Source organism: Mustela lutreola, chromosome 5 (assembly GCF_030435805.1).
Source record: "Mustela lutreola isolate mMusLut2 chromosome 5, mMusLut2.pri, whole genome shotgun sequence".
Lineage (NCBI taxonomy): Eukaryota > Metazoa > Chordata > Mammalia > Carnivora > Mustelidae > Mustela > Mustela lutreola.
Genome location: NC_081294.1, coordinates 95,027,774 through 95,054,205, shown reverse-complemented (window position 1 = coordinate 95,054,205; position 26,432 = coordinate 95,027,774). Strand labels below are relative to the sequence as shown.

The 26,432-nt window shown below is 36.9% G+C and overlaps 1 protein-coding gene across 4 annotated transcripts in view; it reads right to left on the bottom strand.

Moving 5' to 3' along the window:
• The window catches only part of SREK1 (splicing regulatory glutamic acid and lysine rich protein 1), a 45,036-nt gene extending 19,608 nt beyond the window's left edge, over positions 1–25,428 (bottom strand). Inside the window, exons 1-7 of one of the 4 annotated variants that reach the window (XM_059175133.1) lie at positions 24,821–25,428; positions 14,905–15,038; positions 9,102–9,217; positions 3,479–3,643; positions 3,163–3,341; positions 1,880–2,010; positions 902–1,016 (exon numbers count right to left, since the gene is read on the bottom strand). In XM_059175133.1, coding sequence (XP_059031116.1) covers positions 902–1,016; positions 1,880–2,010; positions 3,163–3,341; positions 3,479–3,643; positions 9,102–9,217; positions 14,905–15,038; positions 24,821–24,981 — 1,001 coding nt within the window. In that variant the 5' untranslated portion in view covers positions 24,982–25,428. The other 3 variants (XM_059175132.1, XM_059175134.1, XM_059175135.1) reach the window with 3 other exon arrangements.
• Positions 25,429–26,432: the final 1,004 nt, after the last annotated feature.

Below are 26,432 nucleotides of genomic sequence, written 5' to 3'. Positions count from 1 at the left end.
AAGTTCTCATTCAGACTGAGTACAACAGAACAGATTTTTTATTTATTATTATTATTTTTTAAGATTTTATTTATTTACTTGACAGAGAGAGAGCATAAGCAGGGGGAAGGAGAGGGAGAAGCAGGCTCCCCACTGAGCAGGGAGCGAAGATGCAGGGCTCAATGCCAGGATCCTAAGCCAAAGGCAGACACTTAACCGACGCGGAGCCACCCAGGCACCCTCTTAACAGATTTTTTAAAAAAAGAAAATTAAAATGACAGAACTATGTTCCAAAGTAAGACAAACAGAACAGAAATAGAACTTTAGCATAATACAATAGTTGAAGCTAAAGCTGCAAAGTTACTACTGTGTTTCAGGTCCCAAAGTGGGTGCAGGAGAGGCTCTTATCATCGAGAATATCAAAGATTTAATAAAGCACTTCATTTGACTCATGGCACTAGAGACAGGTAGGTACTGGAATCCAAGATATGAGGTGCTACTCCCTAAGTCTTGAGGAGACTTGGGGGTGGGAGGGAGGGGACAGGGAGCTGCTACTTCAACAATATTTCAGCATCACCAAACATGTATGTTCCTTTTTCTCAAGAAAAAGAAGGGAAAGTTTCTGCCAGTTCTGTATTAAGACTAGTTTATTCTTAGAAGAATAAGGAATAGAGCACCTTAAGACAGAAAACTAACTTCTGAAACTGAAAATTAATTGAAATAATAAAAATTATATATCAATTAGATAAAATTTCATTCTCAACTATATTATTATAATTAAAGCAACATTTAATAATAAGCATAATTCCTGGTGAACTCCGCTGAAGTTTCTAAATTCTGATACGTAAACAAAAACTCAAAAAATCTTAACAGTCTTAAATACATGACCAAAAATTTTAAATATGATAGCAGAAATTCTCACCTGTGTTTTGACTGCGATCTTTTTCGTCTAGAATGGGATTTTGAGCTAGACCTGGATTTTGAACGAGTATGGGAACGAGATCGACCGCCTTTTCTTTCATTGCTCTTTCCAGACTCTGGGAGGAAAAAACCACTTTGCAGTGTAAGCTCAGAACAATTAAAGATCCCAGTTAATAATCAGGCACAAGTGGAATGTACCACATATAGTGCAAGGGGCCTACTCTCTGTACATCCTCCTCCTGTGCAATTATCCTTCAGAAACATCCAAGAAAGTCATTGCATAAACTCGTTGAGTGCAGCCACCCTGCAGCAGTACATATAAACCAGATGATTATAAACAGCTGTTCGTAATATTTTGTTGCTGCCATAATGTACGATTATAACATGTCTGTAATTCCTAGGACAACGATTTTAAATCTTCTCTCCATTTATTTTGCTAGCAGTGAAGCTTAAATTCTGAGTGCAAATGTAGAAAATTTGCTCAACTGTAAACCACCTAGACATTTTTAGATTGGATTTTTAACTTTCAGTAAGCAACATAAAAGTCTGAACAGGTGTTCCTTTACCTTGCTAAAATGGTCTTTGTGTTTGGCTAATCATGGGCTCTTTCTTATTTTTAAAATGAAATCATTGAAGGAAAGTGAGCCTGCTTGATTATGTTTTAATTATATTTATTCTTAGTTTTAGCCTCACAATAACATTTATACTTTGCTTTAAAGCCAATCAGTTGTGAGCACTGACTTTGCTACAAAAACATAAAGAACTGATTAACTCAAGCTAATGTGCCTCAATTCATTATCACGGGAAAACAGCATTTGTGCTAACCAGTTCTTTAACCTTTGACACTAGTAAGTCACTTACTCTTTCTCGAGTTTCAGTCTTCTTGTTTGTAAAATGGAGGGACTAAACAAGATAACTTCTAAAATTCCTTCCAGTTCTATGGTTCTATGTGACCTGTGTAACAACACTGTGACCTTACCTGGTTCAATGGCTGCTGAGATAAAGGACTGAGCCTCTCGTACTCGCTTCATTACTTCTTCTAACTCCTTAGCTGCAGCCTGAGGTGTCATCTCAGGGGGTTTTACTATTGCATTGTTGGAGTGATTAATTCTAAATTAAAAATATTAGCATATCACAAATACACACCATATTTTACAAAACATGAAACAAATGTTTATGATACACATATTTATAAATCTGAGGACATGTCGAGAGCACATTAAGAATGATACAGCTAAATACAGAATAATCAAAACCAACATCAAAACCCTCATTACCACTCATCTTTATCTCTTGCTACCAAAGCCTAGAGGAGAGAAGAAAAACTGAACCCTACCTGACTCCCTAACAACTTGAATATATCCAATTTAGAATTATAATAAATTAAAATCCTGACATCAGTATTAAAATGCATCATTTCTCATCTTGGAATATAAGATTTCACGGATATCTCTACACACTGGGAGAATGCAGGAGAGGCTGTATATTGCACAATTTTAATTAACCCTGAACCATGGGTGAGTCAGATACAGCTTCAAATCTGAGAGGCACCTGATAAAACTCCTATCAGATCAGAAGGGGTTTCTCTGACGCACATAAATGAATCTGGTAAGTCTCACTTTACCCCCTTCACACTAAGACAGGCATTCACTAAAAAGAGGTATTTCGTCCTTTCATAGCTGAATCTCGATCAAGCTATATAACTAAAGCAATTACCTATGAAATTTAGATAGAACTGTTGCCTTAATAATCTGCAAGAAATAGAATTTCTGATCTTGAGTATATAAAGTCTATACCAATTTTTCATTTTGCACACAAGGATATGAGAAAATATTAAAACTCAAAATGTATGATTCAAAACACTTCTGGGTACTTAATATTATTTTCTTCCTGGGATTCTGGATTTACCAAAATAATTGGTAATACCAAAATAATTCATTTCATATGTTCAACCATCCCTTAGTCTAGTCCTAACCCAAACCCAATCTGCTTTATTAGAGCTTATGAGAAAAGACTTATAACCATTATATAGGGTATATAATGTTAACATCAAATTAGATCTTATAAAATAGAAAATGTCTTCAAATACAACTTTAAAAGCTAAAATGGTAACTTAATGTATTTCATTTATACTTAACACAAAGTCTTCCTTTCCACAAATTGCCAATTACTATTAAAAAGAAAAAAAAAAGCCTTAATTACATCAGAAATACTTTAAGTTTTTCCAAAATCATTAAAATTTCTTTGTTTAGGGTTTCTTACTTCAGTGGCCTGTCTCCAAACATAACTCCATTAAAAGCAAGGGCCCTTGGTACAGAATTTTGGTCTGCAAATTCCACAAAAGCAAACCGAGTTGGCTGAGTCTCATCACCTGCCATCCGCACAAACTTCACTTCTCCAACTTGTTTAAAAAATTCAAGTAGTTGATCAGCTGTTGTTGTCTGAAGAAACAAAGTCACGCTTTAATAAAGTATATTCTTTTTTTAAAATTAGGTAAATATTTGTCAAAAGCTATCATTTTGAAGAAGGGGTAAAGAGGAAGAGGACCTACCACTCAGTTTTTCCTTAAATTAGTTACCTGGGAATTCAAATTGCCAACATAGACTGTTCTCCTAATTTCATCAATTTTGGAAGGATCCACATTTCCCATAAGTGGTGGCTGTGGTATCTCTCCAAGCGTTGTAATGTTGGGGTCTAGTGCTGCTGCTGGTATAGCTCCCAAACTGCTAAGGGAAACACCCAACTATAAATTTAAAAAAAGAAAGAACACATACTTCCTGTTAGTATTCAAGATTACTATTCTTTAACCTTAAAAAGAAAACGATCAACTCTACAAGAATGGAAGGTAACTACGGAGTCCTAACTTTAAGCCAGGTATTTATCTGAATTATTGAGGAGGAGGTCACCGTAGTTAGGCATGTAATTAGAAATACAACATAATTCTTAACTATCTGGGTATTTTAATTACTTTCAAAGTTGAAACTAAAAATGAACAGTCAATTCTCATTATTACAGCACTTACGCCTATAAAGTTGCTGTATGACTACTATGCCAATTTCACAGATAAAGAAAAAGACTTATGGAGGTTAAATAAATTTCACAAAGCTACTCAGCTGCCAAGCGGTAAAAGCAGGGTACTACCATGCACAGTTTAAAACTGAAACAGGGACAAAGTTTACCTAAGAAAAGAAACTGAACTTATATATACTTTGATGGGAAGAGGACAAAAGCTTTGAATGATCTTTCATAACATTACTAAATTTAGTTTTATTTCAAGGGTTAAGGAATATATTTTTAATGTGAACTTCAACGAGGAAAGATAGAAGATCTCAAAATTTGAAAATGGAAGACTCCGCAGAATTAATGAGAAGACATTTCAAGGGGAAAAAAATTAGAACTGTCATTTCCATTTGAGATTGAAGAAATGTTGGGGCCCTGGTGCACCTGGGTGGCCCAGTGAGTTAAGCATCCTACTCCATTTCAGCTCAGGGTTGTGAGATGGAGTCCTGTGTCAGGATCTGCGCTAGGCATGGCGACTGCTTAACATCCTCTCTGCCCCTCCCAATCCCTGCCTCTCTTTCTTTCTCTCTCTCCCCCAGTCCAAAGAAAGAAAGAAATTTTTGAGCACTGATTACATAATGCTACAAAACTAAGATTAAACAAATACTACATAAAAACACTTCCTAAAGGTGAAAGCATAAGTTAATGAAACAAGTATCACTTACACTGTTCTAACAGCCTGTGTATTTTCTTTTTAAAATGTCAAATTAGGTCTTACCCTGCTTAAAGCTAACCAATGGTTTTTAATACCTTTTGAATAAAATTCAAATTCCTTTCCATGGCCCCAAAGTCCTAAAATCAGTATACCATCTATCCCTCTAGTATCTCAAAATATATACTACCACCGCCCCCATTTCCTAAGCTTCAACTATACTGACTGCCACTCTACTTTGAAGACAAAGTTTTTCTCACGTTATAGCTTTTGCTTGGAATTTCTTGTCAAAAAACTCTTCCTTGTCTTCTGCCAGTCAAATCCTTCAAGCATCAGGTCACCTGTCCCCTCCAAGAGGCTTTCCCTGACTTTATATAAAGCTTCACTTTCTAACACCTATTTTTCTTCATAGTATTTATTATAATTTGTGGTATCTTGCTATTAACAGATCTTGGATTTGTTGCTCAGCACCACCATTTCAAGTTATCCTAAAGTTGTATAAAATATCTTAATTCAAAACGGGTGGTGATGGGAGTCAAGGTTATCACCCTCTGAGCCTAGTTTTTCTCCACATTTTGCTTATGTATTGACACTCCTTTATCTCCCTTCCACACCTTATCCTGTACACAGATGTTTGAGTCACTAAATTTTTTTTTACTGTACAAAAGAATTATTATATACCATTAAGTTAAATCACAAATATGACTATTATTTCTTAGGGTTTTTTTTTTTTTTTTATTTCTTAGTTTTGAATGGATTTAAAGAATTCAACAAACCTCCTCAGGCACTCCTAGTTGTCAATTACTTTTTTTTTTTTTAAAGATTTTATTTATTTGACAGAGCGAGATCACAAGTAGGCAGAGAGGCAGGCAGAGAGAGAGGAGGAAGCAGGCTCCTCGCCAAGCAGAGAGCCCGATACGGGACTCGATCCCAGGACCCTGAGATCATCACCCGAGCCAAAGGCAGAGACCCAACCCACTGAGCCACCCAGGCGCCCGTCAATTCCTTTGACCTGCAAATTTTCTCCACTGGGACATTAGACAGACAGACAGACAGACACACACACACACGGAATGTGTTTTTTTCAAATTATCTAATCCAACCTCCCGGTTTCTCAAACTTAAGATCATTCAGCTCTTTTTTAGAAACTTTTTTCCTCTTCTTTTTACTATACCATTCTGCTATACCTATGCTATTTAATATGGTGTTCTAACCCCATACAGCTATCTGAATTTTAATTAAAATTCAGGGACACATTTCGAGTACTCAATAGGCACACGTTACAGTAGCTATGACACTTGATAGTACAAAGACATTTTCAGCAGAGCAGAAATTTCTACTGAATGCAGATGCTCTGTAACAATACAATTACCTTTGTTTTGATTACTCTACTTTCTAGCCCTGATCTAAAAAAAAACCCCACACTATTTAGTTACCCTGTTGGTCTTCAATGGGTTAAAAGATTACCTAGGCTCCTGATGTAACACTTTCGCCCTCTGACATAGAAACCATGGCCTCCTGAAAACGAAATGTTCTAAGCAAAAGCCGTAAGGCAAAAATATGTTTGGCATATCTAAGAAACAACAAAGCCAATATGGCTGAAGTAGAGTAAGCCAAGAAAACAGGTAGGAAAAATGTCAGAGAGGTAAGCAGGAGTCAAGTCACAGTGGGTCACCTGTCCCATTTTCTATTCAAATTGTTCATAAATTAAATTTCAAAATAATAGATATCTGCAGATGAATTTAGAGAAAACCATTTCCCCTCAAGGCAACAAATTAAATAAAAACATTATGCTGTTGCTAAATAAACCATAAGAATTATCAAGATAGCAAGATAATACTTTCTGAAAAATAGATAGTGATCCAGGAATTAAATGTTAAAATATACCAGAATATAACCCAAATAAAATTTTCTAGAAAATCTGTAAAAGGCTTAACTCAAATGATCAGATTTTGAATTAAAAAGTATTCTCCTGGGGGACACCTGGGTGGCTCAGTTGGTTAAGCCGCTGCCTTCGGCTCAGGTCATGACCCTGGAGTCCTGGGATCGAATCCCACATTGGGATCCTTGCTGAGCGGGGAGCCTGCTTCTTTCTTTGCCTCTGCCTGCCACTCTGCCTGCTTATGCTCTCTCTCTGACAAATAAGTAAATAAATAAAATCGTTTAAAAAAAAAAGTATTTTCCTGGGATGCCTGGGTGGCTCATTCCACTCAGGTCACAATCTTAGGATCATAAGCTCAAGCCCTGTGTCAGAGCTCATCGCTCAGCCAGGAGTCTGCTTGAGATTCTCTCTCCCTCTGCCCCTTCCCCCACTCATGTTCTTTCTCTCTCTAAAATAAATAAATACGTCTTTAAAATAAAAGGAGGGGGTACCAGGGGGTGGGAGGTTGGGGGACCAGGTGGTGGGTATTAGGGAAGGCACATATTGCATGGAGCACTGGGTGTGGCGCAAAAACAATGAATACTGTTAACGCTGAAAAGAAATTTAAAAAAAAAAAAAAAAAAAGGAGGGAGTACCTGTGTGACTCAGTCAGTTAAGTATCCAACTCTTGATTTGGGCTCAAGTCATGATCTTGGGGTTGTGAGATCGAGCCCTACCCAGCCACCATCTGAGTGTGGAACTTGCTTAAGATTCTCTTTCCATGGGGGCACCTGGGTGGCTCAGTGGGTTAAGGCCTCTGCCTTCGGCTTGGGTCATGATCCCAGATCCAGGGATCGAGCCCCGCATTGGGCTCTCTGCTCAAGAGGGAGCCTGCTTCCTCCCTCCCTCTCTGCCTGCTTCTCTGCCTATTTGTGATCTGTGTCTGTCAAATAAATAAATAAAATCTCAAAAAAAAAAAAAAAAAAAGAAAAAAGAAAAAAAGATTCTCTTTCCATGTCCCTCTGCCCCTCCTCTCTTTCCACCCCTCCCAAAATAAATAAATAAATTTTAAAAATCCCCCTGACCAAAAATAAATAAATAAATAAAAGTAAAAAGCATTTCCCCACCAGCAATCACAATGCAGGTCTCCAGTAGTACAATGCTATGTAAAGAAAAGACCCAAAATTTTGCACTTCAAAGTTTCATAGACCACTTTTATAACTTTAGTAAATGAACTTCCATCAAAGGGGCACCTGGCTGGTTTAATCAATAGGGCATGAGACCCTTGTTCTCCAGGTGAGCCGACCCCTTATAGTGGGAGAACTTACTTTAAAAAAAGGTGGGGTGGGGAGGGCTGGCTGGCTCAGTTGGTAGAGCATGCAACTCTTGATCTCAGGGTTGTGAGTTCAAGCCCCACACTGGGTGTAGAGATCACTTAAAAATAAAATCTTTAGGGGTGCCTGGGTTGGACGACTGCCTTCGGCTCAGGTCATGATCCTGGAGTCCCGGGATCGAGTCCCACATCGGGCTCCCAGCTCCATAGGGAGTCTGCTTCTCCCTCTGACCTTCTCCTCGCTCATGTTCTCTCTCTCTCAAATAAATAAATAAAATCTTTTTTAAAAATAAATAAATAAATAAAATAAAATCTTTAAAAAGGAAAAACAGAAAGAAAAAAAGTATTTTTTTAAATAAATGCTTATTTATTTTTTTAAGATTTTTATTCAATCATTTGACACACAGAGGAGAGAGCACAACCAGGGGGAATGGCAGGCTGAGGGAGAGGGAGAGGCAGACTCCCTGCTGAGCAAGGAGACCAACTCGGGGCTCGATCCCAGGACCCTATGATCATGACGTAAGCAGGAGGCAGACACCCAACCAACTGAGCCACCCAGATGCCCCCAAAAAACAGTACTTAAAAAAAATTACTATCATAAAGTTAGTATTGGTTCATTCCCTAAACAGTCCCAACACCACAAAGCTAAGACACACCACAGAATTAAGGTGAGCTTTATATTTTGTCTTACATTCATTTCTGAAGAAAAATGACCCTTCTCTAAAACAAATATGACAGGAGCCCAGTATCAGCAAAATCTTTATTTACCACTCTTAGAAATCACAAAGGAGGTATTAAATTCCTATTTAACTCTATGTGGTTAATGAAAACATAATTTTACCATGTTTTTACCTTGTTACATTTTTTCAGTATTAGACAAATGTTTCTCTGAGATATTTTTCTTCTCTTACAAAGCTGTGATTCATTTTATTTTATTTTACTTCAATAGATTTAGTCCTCTTGAACTGGGAAATAGAGTTATTACCTAGATTTTCCAATTCCCCATGCAATCTAAAATGCTGGGCTTCAATAACTGATTCTCTAATGAATAATCTATTTTAGTTCTCAAATTTAAATGAATGCCCTATTACTTCAGAAGTATTTCCAAAAGTCAGTTTAAGTCAGTGATAACGTGGCGGTGTGGGGGGTGGGGGTGGGGTTAGTAGACATTTTGAATCCTTTTCAATTAAAAAGAAGGAAAAAAGATTCAAAACAAATAATTTTCTAAGCTCTTTATTCACATGATTACACAACTCAACATAAATCTCTTTCAGAAGAGGGTGTGGAATACTTACTGTGGTCAAGGGATTTGGGGTCGGTATGGGAAGCAAGCCTGCACCAGGCATTAAACTTGTCATGGTTGGAGCAGGAGCCAATAAAGAGAGGGCTTTGGATTCCTCTGGAATTTTACCTGCAGAGGCAAGTTCCAAACATTATGGAAAGCAGAAACACCACACAAACTTTACACTATGATTTTACAATTACCCTTGCACTTAAAAAATAATAATAATAAATGAATCTATCTATCAGATCTGTACAAAGAAATAAATAAGAACTTAAGTCTTTCCTTTTATCCTGCTCTACTAGGAAAAATAAAAGTGAGCAAAACTTCAAAGACTAACAATCTCATTAATGGAATATTATTTTAAAAATTGAATAATGTAGACAATTATTTAACACTTTGAGCTATGGGTCACCTGTACTGGAAACTTAATGTTCATGAACCAAACGATATCAAGCATGGACGCTTTCCCAGGACGGTGTTTTCGCGGTGATCGAAAGTTGTGTTACACATGACAACCGTTCGTGTTGGCTGCATCACTAATAGCACACAGAACATCAGATACAGAAAAGAAGAACATTTTTTAAAGTTTAATCCCCAGAAATGGCAAATAACCAAATTAGTCAAAAAAAAGAAAAAGAAAAAACAAATATGTGCGAATTGAAATTTGTTCCTTAATGAGTGCCCCTATCCTGCTTACTAAACTACCTACTGGTGCACAGTTTTGATAACCTTCCAATAAATTCCATTAAATTTCAAGTAGACAGTAAAAAACAAAAGCCTACTCCATGTAATCAGCTTCAATTTAAAAGGAAGTTTACGCCCATCCAGTTAAAAAAAGACATCTCACCAACTAGGTCAGAGACGCTTAAAAATCCAATTCCAAAGAACATGCCTTGGAAAACTACTAAAATTTTTGAAAATCACTAACAGAAGTTCCCTTGTCTCAGGAAACTTCTTAAAGTCCTGATTTTTAGAGCCAATTTATGTATACTTATCTGAAGAGGGGTGGTTAATGCCTAAATGTCTTGCTTATAAACATCTAAATTGCCTAATAAAAATAATGACAGTAACACTAAAATAACCTTAGACACTAGAAAGAAAAAATCCCTATGACTAAAAATTGAAAATTTTACTCTAAAAGTTCATCAATTTGCCATATTTAATTACTGAACTCTAATCAATTAACTTTGATATGAACTGCAACTTTCACACATTTTCCCTTTGTGTCCTCTTACTGCCCCTGTTAAAATTATTTCTTAAAAAGTTGTCTACATATATCTATTTTAAAAGAACTACTTAATAGTTATGTGGTAGTTGGCTATACATTTCTGTTATGGAGTCCTCAAAAATAATTTAAAACACAGTGTACAAAATCACACTAAATTAAAAATAGCATATAGAGTAAGTTTTCAAAAGCACCACGCTGGATTTTAGAAGTAATAATTCTACTTAAAACAACCAGATGTGGAGGGATAAATCTCTAAACAGTATTATCTGAATATACCTCTAAACGTGGATGAAATTCAAGACAGCTTTTAAATTTTGCTTCAAATAATAATTATACCTTACTTATAGGAACAGAAGAATTACATATGATTAGTTTTAACAAAGGTCTTTTTCCTAAATTTTGCAACATCTAAATCTATATTAATTGACTAATTTCAAAAACAGTTACTTTATAATTTCAGTGTAAATTCTGCACACACACAGATTTTTTTAACACGCATAAATAAAAGGTAGGTAGGCCTTACTGAAGACATTAAATAACAGTAATTTATTTTATATTTATTAGTTATTGGTATTAATATACGTATCTGTATACCCACCTATATATACTAAGCTATTTAAATTGCTACCAGACCCATTTTATCTGTTATAAATAGGTGTTATTTTTAATGCGTATAAAACCTGAAAACATCTTCATAAATTGACTGAGGTCCTGTAGTGTAAACCTTGTGCTCTGTCACCCTAATTTATGCATCCAAAAAACAAAGAGTTTCAATTCATTAATGCCCTCAATTTAAGATTATTTGTCAATTAAATAAGCAAAACTTCTCACAGAAGACAGTATAGAAAGCCTACACAAAATAAAAAGTATTCAACACAGGCCAAAAGATGAGTACTTAATATTATATTTTCACTTTTGGCTTAAAAAAAATATCAGTAAGTCATCTGACTCTCACTGCCTCTCACAGTAGTAATAAACTGTTAGAAATATTAAGTCTAACTATAAGCACACTTTTTCTTATCCTAATGACCATTAAAGATACTTTAAGAAAAAAGTTCTGTTGCTTAACTCCCAAGATAGAATTCTATCAAATTTACCCTCCATATACTACCAGAGTATATACAAAAATATAAAACAAGCATTTAAGCATTTTTCCCAAACTATACTTCTCAAAGACAACTGAGAAAAAAAAAAAATATCTCAGAGTATTAAAATTAAAGTGCTAGCCCTCATCTCAGAATCCATTTAGAAGCTAGTAACACCTGAAATTTTTTCAAAAAATTCAAGCAGAGAAATACACACACCAAGTAAGTTTTCAACAAGTTTCTCAAATATCCATTCCCCACACAGGCAAGCAAGTCTTTGTAAGTCAAGGAAATTAGTTCTTTCCTTTAATAACTCAAAAAAGTAAATGTCTCTGCTTGTCCTCTACCCCTAGATTGTTCTAAGAAATTTACTTATTCTCCTTGAGGGTTTTGTATGCCTAAAATTCTAGAGAAGGGGGAAGGATGAAAATTAGAAGCTATCAGTTGGTTTTTATGAAAGATGAAGATTTGGGAGAAAAATTCAAAAAATGCTGCCATGAGGTCAGAAAATGTTCCTAAGATTCTATTAGTGTTTCAGTGTTTCCAGAACAAAATGTACTGTGCAGTCTATAAACACCAATTAAGACTCACACTGAGCTTCAAAACACTGTATCCTAGTTTACTATGAAAACTTATTTCATTCTAAGATTGAGCTCTGCTAATCATCTCCCAATATAATCTGCAAAGCAATGTTATGAACCCTTAATGGAATACCATTTACAAAGAACTGGAAAACCAGCTCACAAGTTATAAGTGAAAGAGATTTAACAAAACAAAAACAAAAACAAAAACAAAAAAAGGGACAAAATAAAGAAAAAGAAATGAAATTAAAGTAAAACAATAAAAAACAGAGACAGGGCGTCCATCTTCTGCGGTTCAGACTCCGATCTCATTTCCCCAATGAAGGTTTCACTTGACGGCAGGTTTAGTGGCATGGCAAACAATGCCTAACTCAGGCAAGTGTAACAGGTCTGCCTTGGCCAGTCTAGTCATCTAATAATGCACAAATATCACATAGAGAAAACATACAAAACCAAATTAATAGTCAAAATCCATCTACCAGAAAATGTGGACATAAAGTTACGACTGATGATTAGGCTTGACACCCTTGTTATGTTTGACCTTATCTTTTTCTAAGTGTTAACATTTACAAAAAAGAAATCTGAGATGCACGCAACAACAAAAAGAGGTCATATCTGGACAAGTATAATGAGAGCATATTTTATTTTGAAATGGCATGTTTTATTAACAATAGCTAATACTCAATATGTATAAAACTTTTACACATCAAACATCACTTTATACAGCTTTGGGTCTTGTTACAAAACTGCATTACAGAAAAACAGCAAATTGAAAGAAAATGAAAAAACTTAAAACTGTTTCTATGGTTTTCTCATTTCTTTCATAATGCTGTTTCTATAATATCAAAGAAAGAATGCATCAGTGAAGTAAATAGAAGAATGCTTACAGCACCCCATCTCCTCTAACAAAACTTACTCCACTGGAACTCTTTCCTTTGTTTTTTTTCAAACTCACTTTGCTATCTTGTTCAGTATAATAACACATTATTACCTTGCTTGCAGTGCATAATCATATCTTCAACAGCTCACTATAAAATTCCTCAGATTCTATAAGGTTATTCAGTGGTATTTAGTTAAATTAAAGAAAATTATGTATCTCAATGTTTCTCCAATACCAATTATTTTATCAGTGTCCTAAAATACTTACAACTAAACTAAAATTAAATATGTGCTTAAACTTTCATGTTCAAAACTAGAGAACCTCTTAAAATGTCAATATTAAAAATATTCAAGAGCTATGATAATAAATGTGTATTTACTAAGCTCTATTGAATAAAACAGACAAAAAAGAGAACCTCTACATGTCCATAACACTTAATGACAAATCATGGCTTGGGCTTCTCAAACCTATGAAAAATTCTATGGAAATGTAGCCAGGTTCCAACAAAGCAACACTGATAAAAATTCTTCCTTCCAATTTAGTAATGAGCTTATACGGCTGGTGGCATAGTTTTGTGACAGGATTAATATTCCCATTTAATAAACCTTCTGATTTCTTTTTTCCCATGTAGTTCACTTGGTGTGAAACTGCTATGAACTTGGTATGCAGAACTAAACCATTTACCAGCTCTTTTCTCACCTTGCTCTCCAATTCTGGGCTGACTGTCCCCTTACGGAACAATAGGTAAGGACAGATTCAGCGAATAGTTAACTTTAATCCATTTTTATTCTACCTACTCCATTCTAACACCCAGGCATGGGAAAAACACTTTCAAATTCATCTGGGGAAAAAAAAAATCTAGAATGTCCTATTCTGGGACTTCAAAACCAAACAAATGGTTTCTACTGTATCTACTGTTCTACTGTAATGTTTCTGACATCCCAGAATAGGCATTCTGAAATAAGCATCAAATTTTGAAAGTGTAGCACTGTGTACCATATATCAAGTTATTTTAATATTAGCCTGGTTTCTAACAGAGGCTTTAAAACATTATATACTAAAGCTCCTTAAATTGTTTCAGTTATATTTTTTATGTTGTAAAACAGTTACCACTATCCACCAGGGAAAACATATTTTAAGGACATTTAAATTATAATAATCTGTTCTAAAATCTATGTACACATACCAGTGTATTCTAAATAAAAGTCAACTACACACCAGAACTGTCAAATTCAGCACAGCCTATTATATGTGAATGGCTCTGTAAATAAAAATAACTAAAAATTAAGTATTAGTAATAATTAGTTCTTAAAGCAGGTTAAGCCTTGAATTTATTTAATAGACTATAAGGCTTTTGGCCTTGTTCCCATCTTCAACAATATTTCCTTAACGGAAGCTTCAGAAAATTACTTTCCATGATTTTTCTTCAATTACCCATCCCACCCCCAAAGAAAAGCAAGCCATTGAAAGAAAAAAATAAATTCCAGTTGCATAGCAATCACAATAAATATGCAATAATGGTCTAAATGAGAAGGTGAATTACCTTAAGAGGATACTTTAGAGATTAAATTATGAGTATTTTTCTTATATACATAATACCACTTAACCCCAATTTGGCAAAATGCAGTTTTTATTTATGTGATATCATTAATACTGTATATAGAGAGACAAATGCTCACTTATTTATACATTTAAAATAATTTCCCCTACCAATTTAATATTTTCATTTCAGAAAGCTTTCTTTACAACTCGCAAATTGACTACAGAAAGCCAAAGCAAATCAGAACTCATGATTTTTTAAAATGTTTGGCTATTAAATCTCAAGCCTACATAAGTAATAAGTTAACAATTATAATATATTTTATTATTAGGTAAAAATCCTTTCCTTCTCCAAATTTCATTCTTACACACACACACACACACACACACACCCCCACACACACAACAATGTACTATCTACCTACCAATTTCTAGGATAACCAAAGGTAGTAACACACAGGACAGAGATTAAAATAGAAAAAAACACATGAGATACCAACCTTCTGCACAGGGTACAACTATCAGAGCTCTGTCAATAAAAACCGTGTTAGTTAGATGCTGGGCCACGCCAACACTTGATGGGTCACGAAACTTAACATAACATACTTTGGAAGAAAAAGCAAGAGGAGCGTTGCTGCAAGATAAAAAGAAAAACAATTGGACTAATAAACATTTGGTTGGTTTTGTCATTTTCATCTGAAATTTCTCTTATATTTTCATATAATCTTACATAATCAAGAATTTTTATTGCTAAAGATCATTAAAACACATAAAGTTTTATATTATCAAGTTCTTATTTAAATTCCAATGAGTTAATATAGTTACCATCAGTTTATTCCCTATAGTTAAGAGTCTGTTTCTTGGTTTGCCTTCCTCTTTCTCTCTACCTTTCTTTGCTCATTTGTTCTTTTTCTTAAATTCCAGTGATGTCATACGATATTTGTCTTTCTCTGACTTACTTTGCATAGTATGATACTCTCTAACTCCATGCCATCAATAATGGTAAGATTTCATTTTTTTTTAATAACTGAGTAATATTCCATTGTATATATACCCATCTTCTTCATCCATTCACTAGTCAATGGACATTTGGGCTGTTTCCATATTTTGGCTATAAGCTTCGGGGCGCCTGTATCCATTTGAATTAGTATTTTTGTATTCTTTGGGTAAATACCTACTAGTGCAATTGCTGGGTAGAAGGACAGTCTATTTTTTTTTTTTTAATTTAAGATTTTTATTTATTTGACAGACAGAGATCACGAGTAGGCAGAGAGACAGGCAGAGAGAGAAAGGGGGGTGGTAAACAGACTCCCCGCTGAGCAGACAGCCCAATGCCAGGCTCGATCCCAGAACCCTAAGATCATGACTCCAGCTGAAGGCAGAGGCTTTAACCCACTGAGCCACCCAGGTGCCCCTGGACAGTTCTATTTTTAATCTCTTGAGAAACTTGAGAAACCTCCATACAATTTTCCAGAATGGCTGTACCAAGCAAAACTTAAGTCTTTTCATGGTGATTTGTCTGCAAAAGTTGACAGCATCTAGGAAGGCCTATCGTCTTATGTGTAAAAATACCAAAATGTGAAAACAGCAGATTTAACCCAAAAATGTTCAACCAGTCTATCATCAATAGGCAAAATCACTTTATAAAAGTCCCAATCCTCACAATTCCAAATTCTGTAACCACTTTCAACCCTTCGTAATGCAACTCCCCAGGTTTTAGATCACTAAAAACTTCACCAGAGTCCTGCAAATAGGTAACACAGAATTAAAATTAAGGTCTTTCACATGTAGTAGAAACTGCTTTACGCTAGGCAGCATTGTGATTTTCCAAAGATTTTACAAACAAAATATTATGTATTTCATATGCAAAAGAACATACTCTTCTAAATCGTAGGAGATTCAATTTAACCTAAGTAGCCCTACAGTAAAAAGAACAAACAAAAACAAAACAAAACAAAACAAAAAAAACACACAGCAGACAAAAGCAGTTTATAATAGAAGTCCATCTTGTTAGTCTGCAGGATATACTATATTCACCGATGATCATTTTATCAATCTGTCCAAGATTATTTTCAATTAAAGTCTAAAATTGTCTTTAGCAAGGAAAAAACCTCCCATTCAAACTAAATAAAAACCTAATAAAGGACATATACAACTCCTTTAAAGCATTAAGATTTTTTCACACTAAAAAAAAAAAAAATTTGTTCACACTAAGAAAGAAGTGAGATCATCTGAAAAATATCATCTTTGCCTCGTGCAGTAACAATAATCTAGTTTACAAAACAGATCAAGAAAAAAGTTGACCATAATCCTAGCCCTAGTAAATGGCAAAGGTGGGACTTAAAGTTTAATTATCTAAATCTAATAATCTCATGCAATCTTCATCATTCAACTAATCAAGAATTTTATAAGCATTTTAGGGGCACCTGGGTGGCTCAGTAGGTTAAAGTCTCTGCCTTCGGCTCAGGTCATGATCTTAGGGTCCTGGGATCGGCCCCACGCACTGGACTCTGCTCAGCAGGGAGCCTGCTTTCCCCCCCACTCTCTCTGCCTGCCTCTATGCCTACTTGGGATCTCTCTCTCTGTCAAATAAATAATTAAAATCTTTAAAAAAAAAAAAAAAGAATTTCGTAAGCATAGGGGTGCCTGGGTGGCTTAGTCGGTTAAGTGTCTGACTCTTGATTTGTCTTGATTTGGTCATGATTTCAGGGTTGTGAAATGGAGCCCCAGGTCAGGCTCGGCACTAGCTTTGAAGCCTGCTTAAGATCTTCTCCCTCCCTCTCTATTAAAAAAAAAAAATTTTTTTTTAAGCATTTTAATGTACTACTTAATTGGCAATTCCAAATATGAGCCATTTTAAAAATAAAAAATCTTTCACATAAGGCAACAAATCCACCTTGATAATGGTTAAACATACAGGTTTATGCCATTACCCAAATACTGTGATAATAAAACATATTAGCACTTAGAACTTGAAACTATTTACGTTATTATTAACATAACTAGTCAGGCTAATAAAAGATGACAAAATGAAACTACCTCTTTCTCACCCAACACAACTCAATTCATTTCTGCCTAAGGCTATCCAATTCAGGCTTCAAGAGGCCCACTCCAACGATGCCTACTCCACACCTCCCCACACACACAAAAAGTGAGTCAAGCACTTTATGAATTTGTCACTGGGTAGAAACAGTCGTATCCACACTTATTAACTCACCTTTACATTACCAAATCTCCAATTTAGGCCTCTCTTGAGCTTTAGACTCCCAGATCCAAGTGTCTGCTGGAATATTACACCTTGATGGTCACAGGCCCCACCCCCAAAAAGTTACTAAATCTAAAATTCATCATTCTTCTTCCTCACTAAACCTGGTCTTTGTCTTAGACTTTACCTCTCAGTTAAAAATGCCACCGCATTACTCAAGTCACAAATCTAGGAGTAATTAAACATAACCATCATTACTACCACTCACTACAGACTTCCAAATCTCTTCTGGCTACATGGTAAAATTCCATTTCGTTGTTCCTTGAAGTCAGGTGTGCCCAAGGAACTGGTTTTGGCCAATTAAATATGAGCAGAATTGACATTCAGGAGCTTTCAGGGTCACTGCTTGGTTCTCTTCCTCTGCCACAGTGACCAGCCACCATTTAAGAGATGGGTGGCCACTACATCTGCTTCATCCTAAAGTCAATGACCACAATGAGTAGAGTTCCCTACTTCACGAGCTTAGCATAAGAAATAATGTTTCTACAAAAACTACTAAGATGCAAGGGTATTTTGATCTTTGACCCTTCCCTTTTCATTCAATTGGTCATTAAATCCTGTGAAGACTGCATCCCAAATATTTGTCACATTAATTATTTTATCATCCTTACTATAAGAACCTTAATTCAGACCCTCATTATTTCTCACCCAGATTATTACAATGGCTCCTAACCAATCACAGTGACTCCAAATCCAAACTCCTTAATAATGGTCTTTCAAAAAAGTTGCCAGAGTGATCCTTCAAAACTATAAATTATGTCATGTCACTCCACTGCTTAAATTTCCTTAAAGACACCCCTTCTGTTCTTGTTTTACCATCTAAATGCTCTCCAAAGTCCAGGCATTAGAAATTCTTGTGGTTTCTACAACATAATCTGAGTATCTGGGCCATCTTTGTACATGTTGTTCCATTTGCCTAGAATATCCTACCTCCCTTTTTGAGTGTTAATTCCACTTTTCTCCAAGACTCAAGTTTCCAAGTCTTCTGGAAAGCTACTTTAAAGTCTCAAAGTGAGTAAGCACCTCTCCTCTATGTGCTACATTCTTTTATACACTTTTAGCACAGCCTTACCAGTTTTCTTAGGTGAAACTCTCAACAGATTTTAGAAGCTTCTAGCACAACTGATTTGGCACATGACACAAGGGTCCATTTTACTGACTAACCAACAACCTATAATTTGGGTGGCTTGATCGAATCAACTTAAAACAAGATTCTCTCTCGGGCTGAAAAGTCACTTAGACTCAAGGCTTGGGCCAGATGCCAAAATAGTACAATAAGTCTGCAAAGAATATAGAGCAGATACACGGAAACAAACTAGCAGACAATAAAGCCTCTGAGAAGAAGCAGACAGTTGCCTTGGATGGTGATTATCTTCCTGGTTCCCAGTCCCAACTCCCATGAGGCCTACCTGTACTACAGTCTTTATTTCAATTTAGGAAAATATCCACCTTTTTAATAATTTTATCTCTTCTTGAGGTAGACTGGGTAGCGCTGTTTGCCTTTTGAAACCAGCCCCCTTCCCCCCCAAAAAAAAACCTATAATTACAATCAGCTACTAAAGCCCTAGCAAGGGGTGCCTGGGTGGTTTAGTGGGTTAACGCCTCTGCCTTGGCCTTTGGCTCAGGTCATGATCCCAGGGTCCTGGGATAGAGGCCCCACATCAGGCTCTGCTCAGGGAGAGAGCTCAGCAGGGAGCCTGCTTCCCTTCCTCTCTCTCTGCCTGCCTCTCTGCCTGTCAAATAAATAAATAAAATCTTAAAAAAAAAGAAAAAAAAAAGCCCTCGCAAATACAAATACTCTCTTTAAGCACTGAAATCTACAAGAGCCTAAACAAACCACCATTGAAACTACGTTCCCTAAATAGATCCTTCTGTGTAAGAATGGAAACCTAAGTAATCACTGTGGAAAATTAAAAACACTTTTTCCAATACTCCTACTTAAAACCCACACCATTTCAAATTTAAAAACAACCAGAGGAAAAGGAAATGTGAGACTGGATGGTAAAGCAACTTCATGTTATAATAGACTATCAAGATTTGAGAAGCCCAGGACTGGCTGACAAGACTGATCGGTGCAGACCAAACATCATAATAGGAGTATGGACACTAGACAGAGCTACACCACTGTTTTGACAAATTTTCTTTATCTTCATCTCCAATTACCTTTCTTAAAATACAGAATAGAGATCAACTTACATTTAACACTTTTATTTTGAACATTACATCTAAAATACAACACAGTGTCAAGCCTAAATACAGAAGATGAATTTCTCAACGAATGTATTTTTTTAAAGAATTTATTTATTTATTTGACTGACAGAGGTCACAAGTGGGAGGGGGGAGACTCCCTGCTGAGCAGAGAGCCGGATGGGAGGCAGATCCCAGGACTCCCAGATCATGACCTGAGCTGAGGCAGAGGCTTAATCCACAGAGCAGCCCACGCGCCCCAACAAATGTATTTTTATTTATAAATCACTGTTCCCAAATTTTATATTTACAGCTTTTGTTCTAATACATCTAACTTTTAAATAGATTTACTTTTTTAAATTAAATAAAATTATCAATTTTAAGTGCAATTTTGACCTAGATCTTCATTTTTAAAAGAGTGTTACATATTCCAAATGCTTCTAAGGAAAGTAGCAGTAGCCAAATATAGCAAATTTTACCTCTACCTCATTAGTTGAATCAAATTTTGTTTCTTTTTTCTTTTTTTTTTTTTAATTTTATTTATTTATCAGAGAGAGAGAGGGAGAGAGCGAGCACAGGCAGGCAGAGAGGCAGAGAGGCAGAGGGAGAAGCAGGCTCCCTGCTGAGCAAGGAGCCCGATGCGGGACTCGATCCCAGGACGCCGGGATCATGACCAGAGCCAGAGGCAGCTGCTTAACCAACTGAGCCACCCAGGGGTCCCTTGTTTCTTTTTTCAAATATAAAACGGTATACAACCGTTTTTCAAAAAGATCAGAATTTCTGACTAGGAGTTTACCGCAGAAATTTTTTTTTGAGCATCAGTTAAATTTCCTAGGCCCTAACTGGTTATTTTGTTTTTCATTAAACACAGTGATAGCACAGTACTATCTTTTTAAAAAAAAGTCAAGCGGTACTAATATATCCAGTTTTTTATTGTAGGATCTATCAAAAAAGATATAATCCAAAGCATGGACAAAGTACATAGACTCACATATAAAAATATTAACTGACACACAATTTATAACAGGGTTTCTCAGAAGAATTCTAGTGTACTTTGGATGGTAATTTTGCCTTATGTTAAGATTTTCTTATGAATTACTGATCCTTGCCCACCAAATGCCAGAAGGTGCTCCCATCAGTGCAGAAAATCAGAAAGACACATTTTCAAATGTTTCCAGCTAAAACCAACTGACTTAAAACACCAAAAGAACTAATATAGGCAATGACAGAATTTGAAAAACACACTTATGACATAATTACAGCCTTTAAAATGTTATTACTATAAGACACAGCAATATGAAAAAATAATTATATGCTGAATGAAAAAAGTTCACCATAAGTGTATAAATCCTTTGATTATGCTACATTAAAATAAGCACATATAAAAAGGACTGCAGGAAATCTATGGAAATGGAGAGAGAATTGTTAAGTGGTGTTTCTTTTTCTCTATTTCTCGTAAAATGATTATACTGGTCCTATTAATTTTTTTAACTAAGTAAATAAGTAGTTGAAAGATTCTTCCTTATTAATCCTTTGAAGACCAGAGAAATGAAAACCAGCAAGCAAAAAAAAATCCAGGTGTTAATGTGAGAAATGGTGTTAGAAATCAGGATAGGATTACCCTTTGGGGTTTAGTCACTTGAAAAAGGACACTGGGACAACGCTGGGACACACACAAACCTGATGTTGGTGCTAATTACACAGGTGTGTTCACTTTGTGGAAATTCATCAAGACTTTTCTGTCTGTAGAGTACACCTAAAAAAAGAAATGACTAAAAAACTACAAAAAAGTTTCTTACTGCTATAAAAAGGTTCTCACGTATGGTATTCATTTGTCGTGCCACAAGTGAAAGCAAAAATTCTGGGTATTTATCATCCCAATAGCACAAAATAAGAAGAATTTTTAACATGTATAATGGATGTTCACACTAATTACCAATATTTAAAAACGAAGAAACTGAATCACACCCTCATTCCAAAAGAGTTAAATTTAAAATCTGAATTTTCATATTAGCAAAGGAATTCTTAAAATCTTAAAGAGAAACTGTTTTCACATTCTTTTAAAGAACTCTATTTCCAAATTCAAAACAAATGAAATTCTACTCAGCTTCCAAACATTAATCATAAAGTACTGGGGCACCTGGGTGGCTCAGTGGGTGAAGCCTCTGCCTTCGGCTCAGGTCATGATCTCAGGGTCCTGAAATGGAGCCCCACATCAGGCTCTCTGCTCAGCATTGAACCTGCTTCCCCCCGTCTCTCTGCCTGCCTCTCTGCCTGTTATCTCTCTCTGTCAAATAAATTAAATCTTTTTTAAAATTAAAAAAAAATCATAAAGTACTGTTTTCAAGACACTGCAAACAGTTATCTGTCCTCAATACAACTACTACCATTGTACTGTTATCCATTTCAGCTCAAATTTGCAAATACATCTTTAACATAAAAACCAGGTTACAGGGGCGCCTGGGTGGCTCAGTGGGTTGAAGCCTCTGCCTTCGGCTCAGGTCATGATCTCAGGGTCCTGGGATCGAGCCCCGCATGGGGTTGTCTGCTCGGCGGGGAGCCTGCTTCCTCCTCTCTCTCTCTGCCTGCCTCTCTGCCTACTTGTGATCTCTCTCTGTCAAATAAATAAATCTTTAAAACAAACAAACAAAAAAACAGGTTACAACAACTTCATTATAGAGAAGAAAACACACTGTTAGTAAAGCATGTCATATTTTTGAAAAACAGTAATAAGGGACTACATTTAAGGAAAAACTGATTAAGAATTTTGCAGGACCCCCCCCAAAAAAAAAAAAAAAAAGAATTTTGCAGGACCCATATGTGCTATGTTTATGTTACAATTTTGCAAAACTTATTATAGTTTGTGACACACTAACTTTTTATTCTCTTTGACTTATAAACTCTAAGTAATATCTGATTTCAAAAAAAACAGCCCATTACAAAGTGTCAGATAATGACAGTCAGTATATTGCCACCCATACCCTGGTTTTAACTATGAAAGTGATATTATGTTGGCACTGAATAATATTATGTAATATATTTCTACCTATGAGACACATTATTACCACAACCTTGAAAACAAGGTTAGTTTACAAAGATTCATATACAAAATATTTTGCTGTTTGATTCCAATTCTTAAGGGTACAGCATTCTTCCAAACACTTCTCAATATTAAAAAAAGTTCTGAATGCTGAAATGAAGAGACAGCAGAAAGCATTTGCAAAAGATATTCAAACTATAAATGCCATTGCTGATCAATACGTATATGCACGTACTTAAAAAGTATTCTTGACAAAAAAGTATTATCTGAATCTAATCATGTAGAAACAATCTATATAAACCCAGATTAAGAATCATTTTACAAAATAAACTATGAGACAAATTGTCAATGTCATGAAAGATTTTTTAAAAAGGTGACAGGGGACTGTTCTGGATTAAAGGAGATTAACAACCAAATAAAATATGTGGTTTCTGATTATATTTTGGATGAAAAAAAGAAAAAGAAAAAACACATGATTATAATAATTGGGAAAATTTAAACATGAACTACTTGTTATACATTATCAATGTTAAATTTCTTAAACATGTTAACAGTATTATGGTAATGTAGAACAATGTACCTGTTCTGAAGAGATACATACTTAACAGTCCTGGTGTCTGCAACTACTTTGAAAAGGATGGGAAGAAAGAGGGAGTTTAAGTGTAGAGGGTATAGATAGCTAGGGAGACAGAGCTCAACTGGCAAGAAAGGAATATAGGTGAAGGAAACGTGGGTGTTATTCTTTTCAACTATTCTGTATACATTACATATTTCAAAACAAAAAGGAGAGGGAAAAAACTTCAAAAAAATTTAAAAATCCAAATACCAAACTTTACCAGTATCTATGCTGTGGCAATGCGATATACTTACAGACAGAAACCGAAAGAAAAAGCGGTCTACATGCATCATTATGAAATAAACGAAAAAGTCAAATACATTTGGGGGGGGGTGAAATCCTGGGCAACTGCTAGCCCTCCCTTCAAAGAATTTTGACACAACGAAAAAAGGCTGAGGATTTTAAGATTCTAAACTCTACTTTAACAAAAAACAAAACAACAACCAAAAAAGTGCGTGTAATAATGTGAACAACCCCAAACCCCTTACAAATTTTGAGCAGATTAGTACCATACAAGGGAAATCTTACTTCAAAATGCAGTACTTGAGAAGTGGCCGAGAGCTACATGTAGGCTTTTAAATAGAGACAGACTTTCAAAGCTTCCAGCAGGGATAATCCTGCACCGACTAATTCTTTTTATGAAAGGCTTAGGACAGTGTGACCTTCAAAGCGGAAATTTTAATCCGCGGCCAAAAGGGCGAATAGACATGATCTTTAACAACATGGATGGGCTCGGTCAGATTAACCAAGAAGATGCTAAATTTGTGAACACCGCCCTGGGGAACAAATACAGCCTCAATTCCAACCGGCCATGAGCCGCAGGCTTTCTAATCAGTAACAACGGCCTGACACCAAGGCCCTAACAAGTGGACAGTTTCCCCGCCGCGGTCTCTGCGATTTTCACATTGCAAAAACGCTTAACAGGCGTTAGCCATGAGGACTATTCCGGGCCCACCTGCGGCCATCTTAAGTTCGGGAAGAAAAAGGAAACGGGGGAGGCACTGAATACGAGGAGCCGACCGAGACCACAAATCGAGGACGCACGAAAAAAAAACTTCCCTAATTGTCTCTAAAGGCTCGGTGCATAAGTTAAACCCCAGTCTAACTAACAAGGAGACAGGACCTCGGCTCCCACCCGCCCGCCCCCTCCCCCGAGCCCGGTGCCCTAATCAAACATGGGCACCAAGGTAAGCCCGGGCAGTCACGTGACGGGCACCGCGCGCCCCCGCCCGCGCTCTCCCCAACGCCTCAGTGCCCGAGGTCTCTATGGCGCCCGCGCCCCTCCCCCAGCCGAGCTCGAGCACTTACTCTGGGGGGTAAAGCCGCAGCTCTTCGATTTCTCCTAGGAAGGAAAAAAGCGTCCGCATCTGCTCACTGGTCACCGCCGACGACAGATTGGTCACCTGAATCACCGCCGTAGGGGTAAGGCCGAAGCCTAAAGCCAAACCGAAGCCGCCGCCGCTGTTCATCCCGACCCGCTGCTGCTGTCCTCCGCTCTCCAACGTCTACGACGCGTCAGCGACGGAACCGGGAAAGCGAAGAACGCGCGGCCGCGAGCGCGCTCCCGCTGGCGAATTCACGGCGGCGGGCAGGTCTAGCCGCCCATTCCACAACTCCCCTGCTCCCAGGGCTGCGCGCGCCGGCCGGAAGCGTCGCTCCGGCAACCCGGCGGGTTAGTGGAGGCTGTAGCCTGGGGCTCCCGAGTCTTCCAGCCGTCTGTAGCTCCTGTTAGTCTTCTCGCTAGGATATTTATCGATTTTCTTCCCCTGCTTCGAATAAATCAAATTTCAGTACTCCTAAAAATGTAGGAGACTCGGATCTTTCCGTTCTTAAATCTAGGTAGAACTGGGGAACCCAGAGGGCTGGCCTGCTGGTGCGGGGTTGGGAAGGAGGAAGGACTCTCCGGCATCACAGATGAATGCTTGACCAAACCGTAGCGCGTCGTGATCACATGCAGGCCGCTGCCCCGCCCCAACTATTGAAAACGTTGGCCAACGTCCTAATTAAAAAAGGGAAAAAAAATTAAAAAAGAAAAGAAAAGAAAAAAAAATTAGAAAACGTTTAAGTTCTGATTGAACTAGGAAAGGAGGCAGGTGAAAGCTATGCGGTCGTTGTTTATAACTTGTCATTCAGTCGCTCATTTCGCAGGTACTAATATTTATTGAGCCTTACTTTGCAGACACCGTTAGACAAGGGCACGTAAAAGACGGTTACAGACGGTCCACATACAACTTGCAACTCAGGGCCGCCTGGGTGGCTCAGTGGGTTGAGCCTCTGCCTTGGGCTTAGGTCATGATCTCGGGGTCCTGAGATCAAGCCCCACCTCAGGCTCCCTGCTCAGTGGGGAGCCTACTTCCCCCTCTCTCTGCCTGCTTCTCTGCCTACTTGTGATCTCTGTCTGTCAAATAAATACATAAAAATCTTAAAAAAAAAAAAAAAAGGCAAAAAAAAAATTGCAACCCAATGACAGATAACGAAGTATGTGCTCCCGGGCAGCTGCTCCCAAAATTCATCCCCAGAACCTTGCTGAGGGTCCTGGAGGCCCTTTGGATGGGTCCGCAAGGCCAAAACAATTTTCAGTATAATGCTAATACTCTTTTGACCTTCTTCCCTTTGTTGGCATTTGCACTCGTGGTGTAAAAGCATACTAGATTAAGCTGCTGCACCTTAGGAGGAAACAAGGCAGTTGTGCCAAACTGCACTAATAGTGGTATTTTGTATTCTTCACCTCCTTGCAATCATAGCATACAAAGTTTAAGATTGTTTCAACATGCTAATCCAAGAAAGTCCTTGACAAAGGGGGCAAAAATTACTAATTTCATTAACTATTAAAAATAATTTCATTAACCCTAGCATACACATCTTTTTAATCTGTGGAGAGAAATGGTAAGTACTTTTGTTGCGTGCCCAAGTAAAATGG